The following is a 21,152-nucleotide window of genomic DNA, read 5'->3' as shown; positions in this document are numbered from 1 at the left end:
GCGGCAGCGCACGTCGGCGGGGAGAACCGCCTCCCGCCCCGCCCAGGACCCGGACCCGTCCCCTGACGCCACGGACCGCCGCCGCCTCCTGTCCGTCACCAACTGGCTAGGCACTTCGGACAGCGCCCGGCCCAGTCTAACACCCTCTACTGATATTGAGATGTTTGACTGTTAAAACAGTCTAGGGCCTTAGGAAAAAAATTAATGTTGTGTTTCTGGCTTCCCGACCAACCCTAGCACTTATCTACTGACCCTTCCCTTTGTGATCGACCGCTGTGAGGCTACAAAATTTTGATTTAATTTCAAACCCTCTAAATAGTCTGAAACGTCGTTTCAGAAGCATTTGCATTGGCATTTTCAGAAGCAATTTATTTGTTCACAAGCAAGCAGGTAGATGGGTCCTTTGGTCATTTTCGCTGAAATTAACAAAACAAGTTTAAAAAATCCCTACCTATAGACCCTAGTTTTTTCGGGATAACCCAGAAACACAACATTAATATTCCTAGGCCTTGTGATATTGGGATGTACAACTGTTAGAGGCATGTGTTTGGTAAAGTAGATACTTAGATATGTGAACATGTGTATTCTCATACTGTATATAAAATATAGAGAAAACTGCAGTAGGTTAGAGTAAACTTTTAATGATGGCAATAGATCAGCATATATTGTTTTCCCACTTTACCAAGATAACCAGCATCAGTTAAAAATACACATAATAACACTGGTCAGGCAAAACATACAAAAACACAGTGAAACTTTGCAAATTCATCTGTATGCAAAAGACCCAGCTTTACTTGGTAATTGCTTGGCAGAGCTAATCAACTAAGGGAGAGCATAGCCTCCCTACCAGACTCTACAAGTCGGTCTTCTGGAGGGTTATAATGTGCAGAAAAGGCATACGATATGCGAAAAAAAGCCTGACATAGGGCCTGCTAAGGAGGCTACATGTAGGTGGAACACACGTAGATACATATCTACACGACTTACCCGTTCAAAATAAGAACTTTAGCCATTAATTATGTCTTGATCAATGTTTGAGATAAGAACGATGAACACTAGTGTTCTAAGACTTTTAAGCATTAGGCTAATCTCCAATCAGGTCCTTCGGTGGCCAAAACAGTATCGAATTGACCAGATAGTACACGTTAGCCCATTGGATACTGTTTAGCCAATTGGATTAGACTACAAGAATTCCAATCTCTAAGCACAGTTTAAAGCATGAGTGAGTTCAATAGGGTAAAACAATAACGTTTACGTATGCTTTAAGATAGGATTTTGTGCGGTGTAAAGTCTTGGCTACCGAAAAAATCCGTTTTAAGATAATAAATATAGCCAAGGATATATCAGTATGATCCAACTTTTCTTGACGATAACCCTTTAAGTACGGGTTTGAACTAAACACAGCATCAGCTGAAGAAGTCACTGAAACTGTAGATTTGACACACTGGTTTTCAAAGCGTTACCAGCAAGATGAGTGTGGTTTAAAAGTAGACTAGTTATTTTTTCTTCCATTGTAAAATCTTGCCTGTCTAGATTACAGATTGAAATAAAGTGTTCGTAACAAAATGTGACTTTAGATATATATTTGAGTATTATATATATGCACTAGTTTTCAGTGCATTAGCATAATTATTTTTCAGAGCCACAGGAACATACCAATAGAACGTTTGCTATAGGAACCTTAAATATATAATAGGTGAATGTCCAAGAGCTGTACACACAATTGCAAATGTGTTTCGTCATTTTTCAAGCAATTACTTCTTTCAATTATGTATTTAAACATGTCTCTCTCTAAAACGTGGAAATTCTGTGCGCTTTCTCTTGAAATAGTTATATGGCTACGGCGGACGTCCTAGATTACGTCATATCCACTTTACCGAAAACCGTATAAGCTGGTTCACGGTTCGCCTTGCGCATGTCATCGTGATACATTGTGAGTAACATGTCAAGTTGAAGGCCACTGAGACATACACAAAACTCATCTAGACAGGTATCGAGCTTAAGCCTGCACAGTTCAGACCGTGAATCGACTTATTGTTATGAAAATGGCTATTATGTCCTCTTAGTTTGTATTGGTGCCTTATCCCCTTCCAGGCTCAAGTCTAGACCAATAAGGGAGGCTTTCTTTGGTGGCACCAGAGACGCCTCTAGCTTTCCAAATCTTGGGTCTTCAACGGCCTTTCGGTTTTGTAGTTGTCCCTTTTCGTTCTTCCCCTCCAGATTAAGCTTTTGTGTATGAACAAGTGGACCGTTCAGTGTCACACGCTTCTCCAGCGGCGCATGCGTTGGTTGACGAGGCGAGATTGCACGAGGGCTCTTCGTGTTTGTTCGGCCGATTTCGGGTAACTTCGCCCTATCGCCGCTCGGGGCTTGCTTCCCGCTCGGCACACGAGCGCCGTACATAAACTTCGGCTTCGACTCCAAGTCGGGAAACTCGTAAGAACCGGGTTTTTCTCCGAAAATTTTACTCTCCTGTCTTTTCAAGAAGGATATCCGCTGGTTTTCCAACATGACGCCAGTTTTGGTCTGCTCCTTCCCGATATTCGCCAGCCGCAGATTCAGAAGCTTGTTTTCGCTGATGTTGTCCCGGAGTAGGACGCGTTTGAAGTTGTTGGGTTTCGGAAGGATGTTTCTTCGAGTGTTGCTGTTTGACTCATCTTCAATGTCCTTCATGTTGCTCGAATCTTCTTTACAGATCCAGCCAAAGATTTTCGTCTTCTAGCATTGCTCTTGATCAATCAGAGAGCTCTTAGGAGGATCATATCCCTTAAAACAGATCTGAAAAAGAAAATAATATTTTCAGTGCTACTTCACAAAAGCTGGATCACGTATTCAATTTGTTTTATATCACAATTATGAATTATTATCCTATTTCAGACCCATGAATGTTTGCCAGGGTTGATCAATAGACTGGTTCTACTACCTCTGAGATCTATTTCCTTTCACTTCAGTCTGCGGTTACATCATTCCCCCCTCATTTCCTGTACTAGACTACTGGTTTCAAATAACAACAGATACGTACACAGGCAAACACACAGACATAGGAACCAAAAACAAACCACCTTGCACGGAGCTGACAAAGTTGCGTGCCGTATCGTGAAAGAGGAACAATACAGCACAAGCTGCCTTCATTGATTGCTTTGAATTCTTTTGTAACGTCTTGTACTTTCAACTACAATCAGGTGTTGTGATGGATTGAATATTTGATGGTGGTAGACATTATTTTCGCATGCATATGATTGCTCGATGAAATTACGAGAAATACAATTGGCAGCGGTCGAGAAGAATTGTCTAAAAGTCGTTGAAGGTTAGACATCCAGGTAATAAGATACACGAGAAATCAGCTCCCCAAGCAACTGGATCGATTTTAAAAACTGTCAAGCGTTTCAAGTACCATCCATTACTGTATCAGTACTTGGATAACTGTACACGTTGTGTAATTGTCTGTGTTGTGCAGTCGTGTATCTACAATACCGCACGTGTGTGTACGCGTGGTCAGTGAATTCTCATGTACGTTGAAGCATGAGTTTATTACCTATCATGCCATTGGAATCATAATCATAAAACAGATAATTATAATATATATAAGATAAAAACATCTTTTGTTCGAAGACCTTGTCCTTACATACACACCGTCTCGACGCAAATCATAACGTCATAACCTGTCAGTTACTATTATATTTTGATAAATATTCGCTGCTACACTAATGTTGGGCAGATATCGTCAACAGAGAAATAAATGAGATGATTTATGAGAAAAACATACAGATAGGGTGATATATAGATATTTTACGACCTTTGTGAATGCCATTTTTCTGCCGGTAGCAATATTTAGTATCAAGTGCCTCAAAAGACAAAAAAAGAAGAGATCCCATACCTCTGCAAAATATTCAAGGATTTTTGTATTTCTTTTTATTATTGTGAATTTCTCACTGATTCTGTTTATGTATATATGCATTTTCCCACCAGCTTCTATAATACAAACGACATGCATATAGCAGGATATTAACGGGAAATGAGATAACCTTTTCTGGGATCTTAGACCTACTTTCCTGTCTCTGTCCCCGCCATGTGCTTGTATGTAGAAATAACTACGGAAACACAAGCAAACAGGCAAACAAACACGCCGAATACAAAACAACAACTCTGCATCTGGTCTCTTGAATATAAAATTTCCGAACTGAAAACATTTCTATGTTAAAGACATCGTAACGACTACAACAAGGACCGTTGGAAAGCGACGTTGGAAGCGAACTAAAGCTAACAAAGCTGGACTCCAGGCTAATACTATGCTTTGGTGTGAAAGAAAACAAGGCAAATGTTGCCACCAAAAAAAGGAGTACACTGCTCTGGAAAATTGAAGGACGCTAGAGCATTATAGTAGGATCAAAGTATCAATGTTCTCCTATGTACAGGGTCTACTGCCTCTAATCTCCAAGCAGATCTTTTGGCGGCAGAAAAGACAGTATCAAATTGGCCAGTATCCAGCAAATGGTAAATGCCTGGCAAATGGATACTGCTTAGCAAATATAACATTGTCTTTGCAGCCACCGAAAGATCGGCTTGGAGATTATGCTGCATGTCTCTTCAAACTACCATTTTGGATAATTTTTACAGATGGTTACTCCATATGACACACACCGCATGCATCTTTTGTTATAGACACATATACATGGATACCTACCAGAGTCATAAATATATTCCTTTTTTTAGCAAACCTTGCACCCCCCTTTTCTTCGCAAAAAATTAACTGCTAAATAAAATGTGCAAAGTATTGTCCCCAGGACCATAAAATAACGGAACACAATATTGAACTTCCCAAACAATGTGAGAAGTTTGAACTTGACTGATAACCATCTGCCTTCGACCCACAAGTCACCTTCCACTGCATTTTCCTTTTCTTGTAACTATAGAAATATAACATGATATCACAAATATGTTAAACTGTATTTTTAACACAGTTATGATGAAATCTGTCTGATATTGACATTTACTGCCATTTCTTAGCATTTTTTCGAAATCAGTCCATACTTAAAGTGTTTAAAATAGCCACAAAACAAGCTACACGGAGAGTCTCTTAATTTTTTGGTACCACCCGTAAATAGCTAGAACCACCCTACGATAGTAACCGTTTTGTATCAGAGACATCACATTTTGCCTCACAGATATCAGTATGCTATGGGATAGGGTTGATTCAACTTACTACATTAGAAGAATGACCAGAAAGTTGACTTTGAAAATCCAGTTTTGCTGCCCTAAAATTGCATTAGATGCCTGTAGCTTTTGAAAACACAACAAGCGAAAAGAACAAGTGCCAAAGTCCTACCTTGTACGGCCCTCCACAAAACAACAGTACAAGGCACTGCACTCTAACTAGGTCCTTTAACCCAATGTCAAGTCAAGCGTGCTTCGCAACGTGGATATGTTATCAATTATTTACACCACCCTATAGAGAACAATGGACTGTTCCAATAAGGTTGGAGGGACGGGGGTGTTCCATTTGTTACATTATAACAACGTTTTTATCCAACCACACATTAACGACCTTCACCGACTTTGTTCCCGAATTCAACCAGGTTCGGTTGACGTTCGGGAGTAGTTTGGCCACGCCTATCTTTATGATTGAATCGAATTTGAGTTAACTTTGAGTCAAATTTGACCCCCGAACACTGCTGACTTATTCCTGAATGGTTGGCTGGTGTTCTAACGTACAGCCAAAAACCTTGTCCGAACCTCCCAACCAACCCCCGAAAGTTTTAAACATTTTGAAATATTCGGCTGGAGAATTTGAGAGACCCTGCTCGGATATGTGTGACAGGGGCTTCAGAATCTTTACAATTTTTAGAACCTGCTATAAAAGTAAAAGAAATATGATAATCTATTGATAGTATTTTGGTATTGACACAAACATAGCGGCTTATATACGTAGTCTCCACCAGACTCCTTTCCACGGCAAATTGGCTTTTTTGGCCGATTTCTACTATTCATAATTTAGTCTGCAAAGGAGTCTGGTGGAGACTAACACGGTTTGTGTGTACATATATACATGTACATGTGCACAAAAAGACGCGTGCCAAAATGAAGTAAAGAACATGTATTAGACTCGTATTAGATCGAAAACATATAGTGATTTTATCGGCTTAAAAGGTCAATCAACTTCTCAGGCCGCAAACTGCTTAACCAACATGACAGCTTACACCGTAATATCTATTGACACTTATACAAAGAAGATAACGATTATAATACAAAGGATACAAGCCTTACCTTCCAAATACGTTCTTTCGTGTCTACGCTAAGTTAAAAACATTCTGCCAGGGCATTTCTGTCGCCCGACAAGAAAAAATCAACTTGTCGGGCTCTCACCGTGGCATAGGCGTGGTTCAAAGCGGGCTGGAGGGCCCTTGTGACCGCGGGTTTGTTTAGCAGTGATTGGACGCCAGTTGTTAGGAGCGGTTTTTTCTCTTATACAGAACCGGATAAATACACAGAGGCATGAAGTACCCCTCTTAAACGGAGTAGCGGTTTGGGGTTCGTGTCCCACTTTAACTTAACTTAAAGCCCCCCTCCCGATATGAAAGGCTTGTAATTTTTCTACACGAGAACCAATAGGCAGCAAGCTGAGTTTAAAGACTTTTAATCACTCATGTACATGTCATGGTGGACATTTAGCTATAGAGGAGTTCGGGATTTGTATATGTATCAAGAAACAACACATTTCGTCATTTAAAGGTCAAATTCAAATGAAAATTGATGCATATACACTAGAATAAGAGAACACAGACAAATGAACTAGTTTTACTGAATCGACAATACTAAGGTTTGTTGATTTGTATAAAACAACTAACATAATTATCTTATCGTTACTACTATGTTTGGTAGTTGAGTCTTCATGCCACGGTGCCTTTTTACGTACTAAAATGGCTCAACATTTCATACTTTTTGTGATGCATTTAATAAGTGATCAATTCGTCATGAAATGTTTTTAAGAATCATGCTATGCTTAAAGTTTATTCTGTATCTAATTTGAACATTACTTAAGTAGTTGATATGGTCTGTTGCCTTCTTAAGATATAGCTCACACTTCAAAGCACATTTTCTAAAACGCACCGTGGAACCGAATACCAACTTAAGAGGATACTAAATAACTGAGTACAACAAAAGTGCTTCTAAGTGCCCTCGTACATGGTGGACATTAGAACATACCCGCTTCATGTCTCACAACTACGTCAATGCTATTAATAGAAATGAAACAGTGAGTAAAAGGACAAAGTTCTTATAAGAAAACGAAATTTGTGCACAAAAAATTATGTGTACATGTATGTAGGGTTGCTTCGACTGACGGACATGGTAATTATGTATGGGCCCATACGTGTCTGAAATGTTATTCTGTAATATAAAATGTATGTGAAGGTACAAGAAGGTGCCTGACTTTGCCTAGAACCAAGACGGGCCGTCATTGGTCGTCATAATTAGATTACCAGCTTCACATTATCTAGACAGGGCCGTTTTGTAGCCTCTACCAGGCTTCGGGAGAGGCCAGAGAGTAGTAATTGGCCAAAATAGAGATAACATGCAGGGGAAGTTGGTCCGCTAGATACTAATAGTACATTTTGTCGCACCCGACATTTTGTTGCACCATCGAGCTGACCAACTCCCCTGGCATGCTGTTTCTCTATTTGGCCAATTTCTAGTCTTTTTGACCGTGTCCCGACGCCTGGTAGAGGCTACCGTTTTGCACACCTGGGTAGAAATAAGTTTGGCACATGGTCTGTTCAAAATGGCGCTTTTGCAGGACGGGAATACTCGGGGGTGATTTTTTGGACAATTTTTGGATACTTTTTGGAGTTTTCATCGGTAGAATGTTATTACTAAGTGTGCAGCAGAATGTTTGGCAGTTTTTGCCTTGGATTTTATGCCGTTTTGGTGATGTTTTGAAGAGAAAATGCGGATTTCCTGACCTGACAAATTTTGGAGAAGACAACATGGCGAGACAGTTGAGCAGAGAAACGTGGTACGGAGAGGACTTCGCTCATTGTTACAGGTAAACCAGCAAATTGTTTGAGACAAGTGTGTAACTTGCAATGTCTGTATAGTTAGGTGGCTGCTGACTGATCCAGTAGTGAGGACTCCTGTCTGAACCTAACAAGACAGATCGGACCAGACCAGATGATTTGAAGACCCAAGAGGAATATCAGGTGAGAAAAATCTGAATTTTGCATTTTACTTACAGCTATTTGATGTTATTTGAGACAAGTGTGTAACTTGTAATGTCTGCATGGTTAGGTGGCTGCTGACCGATGCAGTAGTGAAGACTCCTGTCTGAACCTGACAAGACAGATTGGACCAGAACAGATGATTTGAAGACCCAAGAGGAATATCAGGTGAGAAAAGTCTGAATTCTGCATTTTACTTACAACTATTTGATGTTATTTCAGACAAGTTTGTAACTTGTAATGTCTGTATAGTTAGGTGGCTGCTGACTGATGCAGTAGTGAAGACTCCTGGCTGAACCTGACAAGAGAAGAAGGGACCAGACCAGATGATTTGAAGACCCAAGAGGAATATCAGGTGAGAAAAATTTGAATTCTGCAAAATTTACATGCAATTCTCAGGCATCTGCATATCACACACAATAGATAACTTTCTAGAGCCTAGGATTTTGTACATCTCTTCAAGCAAATCGATCGTCCAATTGTGCTCAATCTATCACTATCTTAAGTGGTTATTCAGCGTTGTGATTCAACATAAACAAATCCATTCATATCGGTAGGTGTGTCTCGAGGGTCAGCTGTCCTGACTGGGAGAAACCTGTGACGATGGGTGAGTTCTGTCCAGAGCAGACCTGATGACAGCCTAGCAAATCAGTTGGCCTGAAGACTGGAAAGAAGGACCAGACTTTTGAGCTGTAAAGCAGTGAGAGAAGACACAGGCTGGGGTGGTTGTGAGTATAGTTTATTTGTGTAACACAACCAAGTACACACACTCGCATACATTTCTATCCTTACCCTCCAACTCTGCTTTGCACGGTTTCCTTTCGTAACACTATTGTAACTTGTGACCTTCACTGTCAAACGGTGGTTAAATTTGGGCCATGTTTAATTTGTTCTGACGTAATTTGAACCAAATGCATATTTCAGTTGCGGTCATTTACAGTAAACCTGCGCCTTTAGGCCATTTTTATACTAGTACTATTACGTACTAAAATGTATGAGAAAGAAATCCATTTTGTCGCGTATATAAACCTTTTTCGGGAAAGTATATCTATTCCATCATTTAAATGTAAGAAAACTATTGCAAGTTAAAACATGTAAGATTACAATCAAGGAGCATCCAACTTGTTGATGGATCAAAATGACTGTAATGGTTTCCCAACTTCCCCAAATTCGAGATTGAGAGATTTCTTTGTAGGGTTGCTAATTGACGGAATTCTTCCTTCCGACTACTTTGAAATGTTTCACAGTTAGCCCAAATTGCCTCAAGTAATCTGATACTTTTCGAAAAGTGCCAAACCACAGAAAAGAATACCATACAACCACGCTCATTTTTCTTTTACACCTTCTCACTTAACTTTCTCAACTCACTTTATCCCCCCCCCCATCAAACACCTTTCGAGCCATACCTGGATATTCGTGCTATACTCTGTACTTCTAAGCCTTACCAAGGACGTTAATTCTGTAAATCTAAATTTGGCCATAGTCAGTGGCGGACATCTCTCATAAGTCGTGTCTCAATACCTTGTACGGCAACGATACACAATCTCTTATATAGCCTCATAATGCTCTGGCCAATATTCCTGGCCACCTGTCTGCGGAGTGGCATCGTACAAATCGCACCCAATCTTAAGAACACTTCGGCCAACTGTTGTGCAAAGAGGTCTGGATTGTTCGAGCTGGCTGAAGTATTGTTAAGATTGGGCGCGATTTGTACGATGCCACTCCGCAGAGAGGTGGCCAGGAATATTGGCCAGAGCATTATAAGGCTATGTGAGATTGTGTATCGTTGCCATACAGATATTGAGACATGACTTTTGACTGCGCACTTCGTCCGCCATTGGGTACTGCACGAATTTCTGGGTACGGCTGGAAGGGTGTTTGATGGACTCCTTTTCTGATGCTTTGGACCTTTACTCACGACTTCTTCTTCTCTCTGAAGACTTCACCCTTTCCCCACATTGAAACAACTCCCCAAAAACTTTGCTCAAACGTGCACGGTACGTCACACTTCTGTAAACTTTGTGACGTCGTCCGACATCTTGCACCTTTCCACTTACCTTAGCCTTTCATCTTCTGCTTGTTTTAAAGTTGCACTGCTTTTAACCACACCCTTTTTGTGCTTTGTATTCCTGCTTTTAGACCTGGCCTGACAAAAATAACTGCCCCAAAATTGTTGCTTTTTGACCTGAAAACTTGCCCAGAAATCTGGGCTTGGGAGTTGGATAATTAATTTGATTAAAGTTTTCCCGCCAAAAAACTTAGTATATGGGAATCCTGACCTTTGACCTCTACTCACTTTCTCTGAACACTTAGTCACCACACTCTTACTAGCTACTTCGAACCAAGTCACACTGTTCCAATGCTTTGGACCTTTTACACTTACATGTAACTTCTCCAAATACTTTGTGACACTCGTGCTATGTCAGACCAATCTTCCGAAACACTTAGTTACTTGAGTGAGACTTTTCTGCCAGAATGATTGTCACTCTACTCGTCAGTCAATTGCACAAGAATGCTGGTGCTTCGAAACACCGTGTCTCCGCAAAGACACGGTGTTTCGAAGCACCAGCATTCTTGTGCAATTGACTGACAGTAGAGTGACAATCATTCTGGCAGAAAAGTCTCACTCAAGTAACTAAGTGTTTCGGAAGATTGGTCTGACATAGCATGAGTGTCACAAAGTGTTTGGAGAAGTTACATGTAAGTGTAAAAGGTCCAAAGCATTGGAACAGTGTGACTTGGTTCGAAGTAGCTAGTTAGAGTGTGGTGGCTAAGTGTTCAGAGAAAGAGGGAGGGGGTAAGGTCAAAGGTCAGAATCCCCATATACTAAGTTTTTTGGCGGGAAAACTTTAATCCAATTAATTATCTACTTGAGGGTCCCAATTATCCTTAGCGTTTTCTGGCAGGCAGGATTTTGGCCAAAAAATTTACACAATTCATCAACCAAGTGTTCAAGTGCAAAGTGACAATTTGGGGGCACTTCGGCATTCAATTTCTTGGTGACTGACAAAAGTAATCTGAAAAGTGTTAGGAAATATAAGTGCAAGGGTCCAAAGTGTTGGAAAAGTGTAGCAAAGTGTGAGACATAACGTTTGAGTGAACTTAAGCATCAAGCAACCAAGCTTAGTGTCAAAGCCTGGAGGAGAAAACCTCTGGGCCAGGGTATCAAAAATCCACAAAGCCCCTCTCCGCTAGCGTAGTAGGCCTGATGACAAAGTTGTTCGTCAACAAGTCTACTACGCAGAGTCGAGGCATGTGTAAGTTTGAACCCTGGGACAGAAGTTCCTCCTCCAGGCTAAGCCCAGGGACAAGAAATGGAAGGATACAGCGTACAGAAAGAGAGGAATTGTGTTTTGTCATGCAGTGATATAAACTCGAACTCTGTTATCACTGTTAAGTTCTTGCAACAATTCAAACCTCCCGCGTCAAAATCCAGGCTTAGTCTCAAGCTCATCAAGTAAAGTCTGCCAGTGCAAAAAAATAAGCGGCTGTCAAACTCTACTAGATCAACATGAGACAAGCCCTGAATTTTCCAACAGGAGGTTAGTATTGCTACAAGTCCATCAACAAAGTGATAACAAAGTCTGGGGTCTACATGGCTTTAAAGGAAACAAATATTAGTCACAACCTTAAACTAGATATTATTATTAGTATAAGAAATGCGAAATCTTTCAATAAATAATGACAATGAAATGAAGAGAGGGCGAGTTTTGTTGTGTGTTTTGAACTAAAATTGAGAGGATCGCAGAGATGCCCTATTACATTACATATTTCATTGTCATTTGAGAGGTCTGCATGGGAAGTCACGATCATGCTTTGCACTAAATTCCGGCAGGCAGCGGCCACGATTTATTCTTCATTCCTACAGACTGGATGCTTAAGACATAGACTTAGTTCGACTTAAAATTATGCAAAATTCAAATGGCAAGGCGCAAAATTATGCAGAGCAGCAGCTTGGTATTACGATTCATTCGTGCAGGCTTAATGCTTTACTCATAATGACCTACCTGACTTCGGATTACGCAAATCTATGACGAGTGCTTACGCATTGCGACATGCAGACCCCATTGAAAGAGTTCTTAAAATAAAAGCCAACTCACAGTCAAGGTCCGATGTTCTCTTGTCTCGTAGATAGGTGACAGGTCCCTCACACACAGGAAAATCCTCCTGGAATACTGGACAGGCACACAGGATACCCGATAGATCCTCCAAGAATTTGGACAGGAACACAGACAGGTCCCACAGCACACACAGGAACATGGTCAGGTACAGTCTCAGCTTCCCATAACCTAGGGTGTAAAAGAAATAAACATTCAGAAAACTCTCATGCCAAACTTACAAGCACATTCTGAGTACACCAATGATACAGTGACACCAATGTTTACAGTATTCGCATAACATGCATGACATCATAAAACCTGCTTTGGTCGGGGGAAGAGCACATGGAACATTGTTACAAAGTGTGGCAAAACAAGAGCACAGTCAACAGTGAACAATCACAAGACAATACATCTCACAGAAATATATCACGTAAGTTATCAAAATCCATTACATCTTTTAAAACCTGCTTTGGTTGGATGGAAGAATGCAAAAATATAATGTATAATATCTTAACCAAACAACAATCACATGACAATACATCTTACACAAAATATTACATATCACAATCCAAATAACGACAGAACATACGTCTCATGTTGCCATTCATTAAACTACTAGCTTACACATGTAGATACAACAACATCAGCCAAGGACACATGAAATGCATTTCAAATATCAATTCATGAAAACTGAAAAATAGATCAAGCTCATATGCACAGAAATAAAACAGTAAATAGGCAATAGTGTAAATAGCATTTCTACAGTACTTAAGAATGATGTTTGTTGACCTTAGACTTGAAGAGTTTAAGGTTATACTCATAGGGGAAGCAATCACGAGGTAGCTTATTCCAAAGTGATGTTGTTCTTGGAAAGAAGCTTTCAGCATGGAACTTCCTCCTAAGAGGTGGTGAATGGAGGAAGAAAGGGTGATTTGCTTCGGTGGAAGTGGCAAGATGTGTCCTTGTTGAGAATTTTCGAAGTGGGGGCACTAGCGAATGAAAATATTTTTTTCATAAAATATACACACTGAACGGCTTCAACCAAACATGAAACCTGAGTACTGTGTATGGTTTTAAAATCACACAGTGATAGTCAGAATAGTCAAAAAGTTTTACAATAAATTAACACACGTCAAGTACTGCGTACACATTATTTCTGAAGACAACAATAAAAGATATGGAGAAAAACATATGTCAAATATTTAGCTAGTTATGTATCAAATGGCAAAATATTGAAATAAACCATCATCATTGCATGCAAACATGTGCCAATTAATCTGCATAACTACGTACCTCTGAAACATTTCCCTTGGTCTGGAGGTCCTTGATGTAGTGTTTCAATTCAGAGCTGGAATAGTAACAACAGCACTATGCAGCAGCAGTTATAGTTACAGCAAAGCATACAAATCATCATATTCGAGTACAGTATTGTTAGCTCTGTCATCAATTTGTCTAAGGTTTACACGACAATTATATAAATTCCAATGTCAGATTTTTTTAAAAAGTCAAGTTTGAGAGTATGTTTGGGAATAATGTTAACGGGGGTGCCATAATTCCGACCTACCCTTAATTACAATCACGGACTAGTTTGAAAAATCCTTCTTGTGGGATTATGCATGGTGGCATGTGCATAGAAATACCAACAGAAATGGACAAAGTTTTTGTGTTGATAACGGTAACCTCATAAAGTTTGTTTCCGTTCGTATACTGCGGCAACAGACGAGTGAAAAATCTATTTGAATTCGACGCTTGTTTGGGAGTTGACGAGCGTTTTAAAAATGCGGTTTTGAATTTGAAACAGCCGCTTTGGAGCAAGTCGCGTAATGGTAAAAAGAGGAGGACTTTTTTGGGGACAGAAAAACAGCTGTAGATTGTTTAAGTCATTCTTTGTGTATTTTAAATTCTAAACTCTCTTCTCAATAGAACGTTCCACCAGCAAAATGACCAAAAACCTGCCGTAAGTTTTGCGAACCATTACGCTAGGCGCTGCACTGAAGTGAAATACACAGCTGTGCAGATTTAATGCTGTCTGCCTCTTTTATACCAGAAAACACCGGAGTACACATATAAGAGGCTTAAATCTACCGAAATACACCCTGCATTGATGAGATAACACCCCAAGTCACTGTAGTTTGACAACTTATATGTAGCCCAGGGAACAAGGAATCACTAAATAATAAATCGGCAATTGTCGGAGGAAACTCGGCCAGTCGCCATCGGTTGCTTTTTAATGCTTAGGTCACATTTCCAAACCGGGGCCCGGCCGGGCTGTTTGTACGAACGAAAAATTAACTATTCATATCAAGAATATACAGAAATAGAGCCCATGATTGCTATTAAGAACTTTTCTGTGTTTTGTTATCTTCTGTAGCGTAGTTTTCGTTCCCAAAAGCTGCCCAGGCCGGGCCCCGTGTGGGAATTGTGACCTAAGCATTACTTAGTGCAGCGTTAACTCGTGCAGAACACTGTTGCCGCTTATTTTCGAAGTTTTGTCTTTTTGCTTCAGTTTATTTAAAGGAGATTTGGCCACAATAGTTCGGAGAGTATCTATGGCAATTTAAAGTACAACTTACCACCAAAGCGGACGTGGCGCGTCTACCTGGGCGGAATTTTTACCCGCTCGTTCTTCTCCATGTTCCATGCACGCTCGCCATCTTGGAAAGGTGTGTTTCACGCACATGTGCCACCTGTACCTGTAATAAATCCTGAAAAAAAAAAAGAATTCGATAATGAAGTTAACATAAGATTAACGACAGGCCAATAAACATTCATCACACATGCAGGCCAGAAAACTTTGATGATTCAATTGTGGCTTTTATCTTAGAAAATTCGAAATTCTAAATTTTTCTATCCTTATCATTCAACTTTATAATTTTAGGAAAGGAGGAAAGCACAATCTTCCAATAAATGATCTTTGTTTGACCCATTTATCTTTTAAATTACAAGAACATTTTCTAGCTAGTACTAGGTGACAGGTGACATATAATACAGATATTTCGATGAATCCTATACAGTATCAAGAAATATCTTAATTTAACCAGCAAAACTAATACGCCCAAAACTGTTTTTAAGAGGAAATACGATTTACCGGTAGCGTAGTATTCCACATTGCAGTACTGTTTAAGACTGAAAGGGGTCGCTATGACTGCACAGGTAAATGGGTGACCTTTGACCTACGATGAAGTTTACCTGTACCGCAATGAAACGCAATCGACTCTACATTTTGCAAATTAGATGACCTTTCTGTCTGATCTTACCACTTCATAAAGTTATTCAATCACTGTCGAGAAACATGGTATTCATCAAAAACACACGAATGACAACAGAATCGTTTTTGTCAGTAAATAAGTTCGTAGCCTTTAATATATGCCATGTGCGTTTTGATGTTCTCAAAAGTTAACAGGTGTGTACAAACACCAAGGAAACAAAACACTTCCGTGATTTTTCTGACGCGATGCTCCTTTTCAGTCCAAAAACGCCTTTTACGGATTTTACGTGACTTTTTGGAGTCCAAATATATACAAGGAGGACTTACGTTAGATTAAGACTGGTACTTGCGGATGTTAAGCGTTCCAACAAGTTGCAAAGTCGCCACAAATCTGTGTATTTTCTGAACTCCGAACAGCGACAAAATGTCTCCATACGGCTGGAACTGCTTACTTCTGAGGAGCATTGTGATTATCTTGGCTCTTATATCTCCTAAAGGTGGGTGAACGCTTATTGCAAATACTACTTGCTTCATACTCTAAGCAGTTTTTGTGTACAATCATTCCTTAAGTACGTTCGTAATGAATGCAAGTCTTATGTTAAATGTTAAGTGGGGCTGTAAAATAAGTTGTATAACTTGAGTTCAGCCCCACTTCGTCCTTGTCTTGTATTGTTTCATTCAATAAATAAAAAATAAAAAAAATAATGAATGCAAAATGTTATAGAAGTTTGAACGTAGTCTGGGTGTGAAGATACATTTTTGGCGTTTCTTCTTACGATATATTTTTACGTTATTACCCAAGTTTTGTATGCTATCTGCCTTTGCAGTATCATCACAACAAGCATCATGTCTTGCTGTAAGACTGTCCGGTGCAGAAGACAGTGGGACTTACACACTGGATGTAGACGGACAAGGCCCTCTGGCGGAATTGGACGTGTACTGCGACTTCTCTGGTCTGGATACGATGACTGTTCTACACCACAACAGTGAAGACAGAGCAAGAATATCATCAGGAGGTAAATACTAAAAGAACATGCCTTAAATCCACTTTTTGTGTGGTGCTGCAGTTCTCTACTAGGCCTCCAGGAGGCGCATTTAAACTGTGCTTAAATCTTCTTCTCTCTCCTTTCCCAGGTGATTTTCGCCTCCAGCTTACCTACCAGGGCAGTTTGGAGCAGATCCAGGCTGTTGTACAGAGATCAGTCAGCTGCCAACAGTTCCTGAGATATGAGTGCAGGAACAGTCCACTTAGACTGGCAGGTAGGCATCAGCTCAAACTTTTTATAAGGTTTGAGACCCTTAACAAAAGTACTAGACTTATACTGGTAATCTTTCAGCAAAGCTTCATTTGCAAAAGCATGAAGAAAGGTCCTACAAGGTAAACATATCTATCTTAACAGAAATATTGCATCTGGCAGGCACATACATTGTTTTATTACTGGTACTGCTGTCAGCTACTGTAGAATGAGTCTCACAAATAATTTTTCTCTTGAAATTGAATGAAAAACTTTTTCCTTCTTTCAAAGAATACTGTACTAAATATACATGTACCAGTAATGTAGAAATTCTGCTATTGTAGAAATTCTGCTATACTGGATAAATCGTTTTCAGCAACACTTGAGAGTTAGACTAATCACTATCTTACTGTAAATGGAGAAATATTTACAATGGTTTTATTTTCAGTGTCTTCATGGTGCAGAACACTGCAAACATGCAAAATAAATAAAAATAAAATAAAACATGCATTTTGTAGTTCTACTGTACTTGAGAATTGTTTCATCTGCAAATATCAAGCAGCAAAAAAAGAACACAAAATAAAACCATCACGAAGGTTAATGAATTTACAGTAACATAATTCCATGTTTCAGAAAACGCCTCCTGGTGGGAGACCCCAGATAATAGTCGTGTGTACTCCTGGGGCGGCACGGGTGGCCAGACGGGATTGTGTCGTTGTGGTACACAGCAGAACTGCCAGCCCAGCCCCGACCAATCCTGTAACTGCGACGCTAACGACACGGTCTGGAGAACGGACGAGGGATACCTGACGGACATGACGGCTCTTCCCGTGGTTAACGTATCCTTAACAGCGAGGGAAGGAGAGGGATATCTGACAGTGGGGCCACTCACATGTGTGGACCAACCAGGTAGGAATTAGACATTTTCTATCAAATACTAGTAATTAGAAATGCATCCAATAGTCAACTATTGCTTGCTGTGATGGAAAGAATTAACATGTGCCTTTAATAGTAATAATGGACTAAACTGGCCAGGAAATGTCTTGACTGTAGAGAACCTCCAAGCAGATCCTAGGGTGGCAAAAGACAGTATCAAACTGGCCAGGCAGTATCCATTGGCCTGAGAGGGTCCAATATGCCTGGATACTGCCTGGCCAATTTGATACTGTCTTTTGCCACCCTAGGATCTGCTTGTAAATAATAGATATCCAAGTGTCTGCTTTTTTCTTGCTTCAAAGTGTCCCCTGAGAATGTTACAGTGTGTTAAGAGGTGATCTTGATCTTTTCAGAGTTCGTCCCTAACCAGCCCTGGCAGATGGTTCTGGGTACAATCATCCTGGTGTTCGCTGCCTTCCTCACCTTCATGCCTGCTTTTGTACGCAAGTGGTGATCCACCCCCGCTACCAAACCAGCTTATTATATATATCATTCTGGATATGAAGATACATATTGTCTGTATATATTAGTATATATTATACTATGTTGTTTTATATATATTATGCTACAAATCCTGTCAGATGACAACTTCTGTCTTTTTAGTCTTTTTGTACTTTTAGCCTAGCCTCCTTCACAGACTTGTAGGGCGCAGCGTTTTTTGTTTTGTTTTGGCATACAGCGTCTTATATACATTTTTTTAAAAATAATTTCTGTACTGACAAGCTGACCTCAGAAGACATTGTATTATGCTGTTGTTGGTGTTGTTTAGCGTATTAATAAAGGAATAGCATAATTTTCTGAGTCTGGCATCAAATGTGTCAGTAGTATGGTGAACAAACATAGTACTTGCTCTGCACCATCTTGGAAACTTAAGAAGTATCCGAAAACAATTATCATATGCCACCCGACATTTGGCAAGCACACTCGAATTAACACGGTTCCATAGCTGAATGCCAAACAGTTGGGAGCAGTACGTCCCCAGCAAGTCTGCTTGCAGTCGGCTGCCTGGTACAGGTGCTGCACTCTGTCCAGGGACACGTGGAGGGTTCCTGAGTAGATGTAACTCAGATTCTCCCCACACATGGCTGCATCCAAACCCTGTGGAGCAATATAATTTGTATTTACTGCACTGTATGATGTATTTACTATTAACTGTTGCTTTATCCTACTTGAGGACACGTACTTGTACTTCCAGCTATGGTAAATTTTGAAACTTTTGAACTTGTGGGGTTGTATGGAATAACAGCAGAACATTCGGATCAGAACCAAGAGGTCCCGGGTTCGAATCCCGCCATGTCACCAAATGATTGAAATTACAGTATCTTTAAAACACCAATAACAACTTTACTACTGATATCAATTATTTACTGATCTTGGTACACATTTATATATATAAAACAATACATAGAATCCCTAGAGAGACTAGTTTTGTTATACTTCAGCTGTGATTTGCGCCAAATTTACCTTCAAAACACACGGTCTTCTGCCGACTCTCCGCCATATCAGATGTAAAGATAGCCCGGAAAATAAAAATAGGGGCTGGCCGCGGACAAAACAAGCCGGTGGCAGGGAAACCGGCGGCCCTCGACTTCAAGAACCACATCCTGAAGAACTTCGGCCTTCTGTAAGTCACTTACGGCTCCAAGAAACCCGTGGCGATAGCTTCTATCTTGGTAAAAACGAGGAGGGAGTGTTTTTACGTTCGTTTCTTGGCCTGCGGCAGCCATGATGTTCCCGCCCAGGGTAGGGTACAGCCCCTTCATCATCATCATGGCTGCCTGGGACCGCTTTTTCGACCGCAACTAGACGGTACAGTGGGGGCCTCCAGCGATTCCTGTCAGATTTGCAGTTGCAGTATGCAGGTTTCCCCTTTACCATATATGGCGTTCCTTGCCAAATATGGAGCTAAGAACGCACAGTACTAGGCGGTACATGCGCGAATGTACGCCGACTGAAAACGCACCATAATTCAACTTTTATTGTCTAAAAACTAGCGCATTCCTCTAATATTTACCACGGGTTTAATCTCGAAGCCATACACAGAGCAATCTTTGCGCCTTTCTCTAGTATTGTGCAGCACTACTTTGTGTTCGCCCATAAATACATGTGTTATGCGGTTCAGGTGTCGCGGACAAGGTTGGTTGCCGACATTACGGCCCCCCCCTTACCATATATGGAATGCTGGTGTCGCGGACAATGTTGGCTCCCGGCTTTTCGGCCTCCCCTATACCATATATGGAGTCCGCTACCATATATGGCGTGCCTTGCCATATATGGAACGAAGAGTAACAGCGGGTTTGGCCTGCAGTAATAACCTTCCGCAGTTAGACGGCGCTTTTGAACCGTGAGCTGGAGGTGTACCGGCCGTATGCACTGACGGATTTTTCTGCACGGCGTGTCCGGAACTGCACCGGGCGGGCAGGAGCTGCACCGGGCGGGCAGGAACTGAGACCGGGCGGGCAGGAACTGGAGACCGGGCGGGGCAGGAACTGAGACCGGGCGGGCAGGAACTGCACTTATACGGGGGTGCTGACGGAAGGATCGAGACTGGATGCCGGGCAGCACGAGACGGCCCTGCGACCGGGACACGCTACACGGCCCGAGCCCAAATTTGGCGCCCGGTCCGGCCTGTAAATTTTCCTCTTGGACGATAAATACTTTTAGAAAGGAGTGTGCCGAGATGGGGACCCGGTAGCGAGCCGTGATATGACGGGGAGCCAGTTGTGACGCCGTCCGAGACCGTGATGGAGGGCCCGGTGGGCATGCCTTCGACCGGGACACGCTACGGCCCGAGCCAAACTTGGCGCCCGGCCCGGCCTCTAAATTTATCTCTGGACGGTAGATACTTTAAGGAAGGAGTGTGCCGAGATGGGGACCTGGTAGCGAGCCGTGATATGACGGGAAGCCAGTTGTGACGCCGCCCGAGACCGTGATGGAGGACCCGCGGGCATGCCATGATGGGTGCCCGGTTGACGGGATCAACAAACGCTGCCCGGGCCGTAACTAAGCCTGACACTGGCGCTAAAAGGGATCATCAGGCCCCAAAAATCGCACAAGAAGTGTTGGTCTTGGAATATATGACTCCCGGAAAGTTTAATTCTTCATTCCGTGTGCAGTTGTGGTAAGGCTTTGTATGCCATCGCTCTCCTTCCCAGTGGCGGTTCTTGAGATAGACGGACGTAGTGCTCCCGGCTACCGAAGGGAAACGGCTCACGGCCCCATCATAATCTGACTCCTAGAGTAGTTTGTTCCGTGCCAAGGACTGAACTCAGTGAATTAAACAACAATCGTGCAGCTTATTCCTACTTGTTAACCGTTTTATTGTTTGTTTACGTTTAGACTACATTTGTATTTTGCCAAAGTGAGTGGACGTGTGCGTGTATGAATGGGGGTGAGATGCAGGTTGCCAAAAGCGGCGATTTTCAGCCATGAGCCCCGCACTCACAAGAGAGGCGGTCGG

At 41.4% G+C, this 21,152-nt stretch overlaps 2 protein-coding genes across 2 annotated transcripts in view; one reads left to right on the top strand and one right to left on the bottom strand.

Moving 5' to 3' along the window:
* LOC109468406 overlaps positions 1-2,772 on the bottom strand; it is a 2,937-nt gene extending 165 nt beyond the window's left edge. The window contains exons 1-2 of the mRNA XM_019766657.1: positions 2,146-2,772; positions 1-144 (exon numbers count right to left, since the gene is read on the bottom strand). The exon at positions 1-144 is cut by the window's left edge and continues 165 nt beyond it. Of these exons, the coding sequence (XP_019622216.1) occupies positions 1-144; positions 2,146-2,673 (672 nt within the window). The 5' untranslated portion in view covers positions 2,674-2,772. The remainder of the gene's footprint in view (positions 145-2,145) is intronic.
* Positions 2,773-16,280: 13,508 nt separating this feature from the next.
* LOC109468632 (contactin-associated protein-like 2) lies at positions 16,281-17,810 on the top strand. The gene is made up of 3 exons (XM_019766949.1): positions 16,281-16,537; positions 16,656-16,781; positions 17,390-17,810. The coding sequence occupies exons 1-3, from the start codon at positions 16,330-16,332 to the stop codon at positions 17,674-17,676; spliced, it is 621 nt and encodes a 206-aa protein (XP_019622508.1). The 5' UTR covers positions 16,281-16,329; the 3' UTR covers positions 17,677-17,810.
* The last annotated feature ends 3,342 nt before the right edge of the window (positions 17,811-21,152 follow it).

Source organism: Branchiostoma belcheri, unplaced genomic scaffold (genome assembly GCF_001625305.1).
Source record: "Branchiostoma belcheri isolate BF01 breed outbred unplaced genomic scaffold, Haploidv18h27 scaffold2, whole genome shotgun sequence".
Classification (NCBI taxonomy): domain Eukaryota; kingdom Metazoa; phylum Chordata; class Leptocardii; order Amphioxiformes; family Branchiostomatidae; genus Branchiostoma; species Branchiostoma belcheri.
The sequence above is the reverse complement of the archived record's forward strand: the minus strand, read 5'-3'. Positions and strand labels throughout refer to the sequence as shown.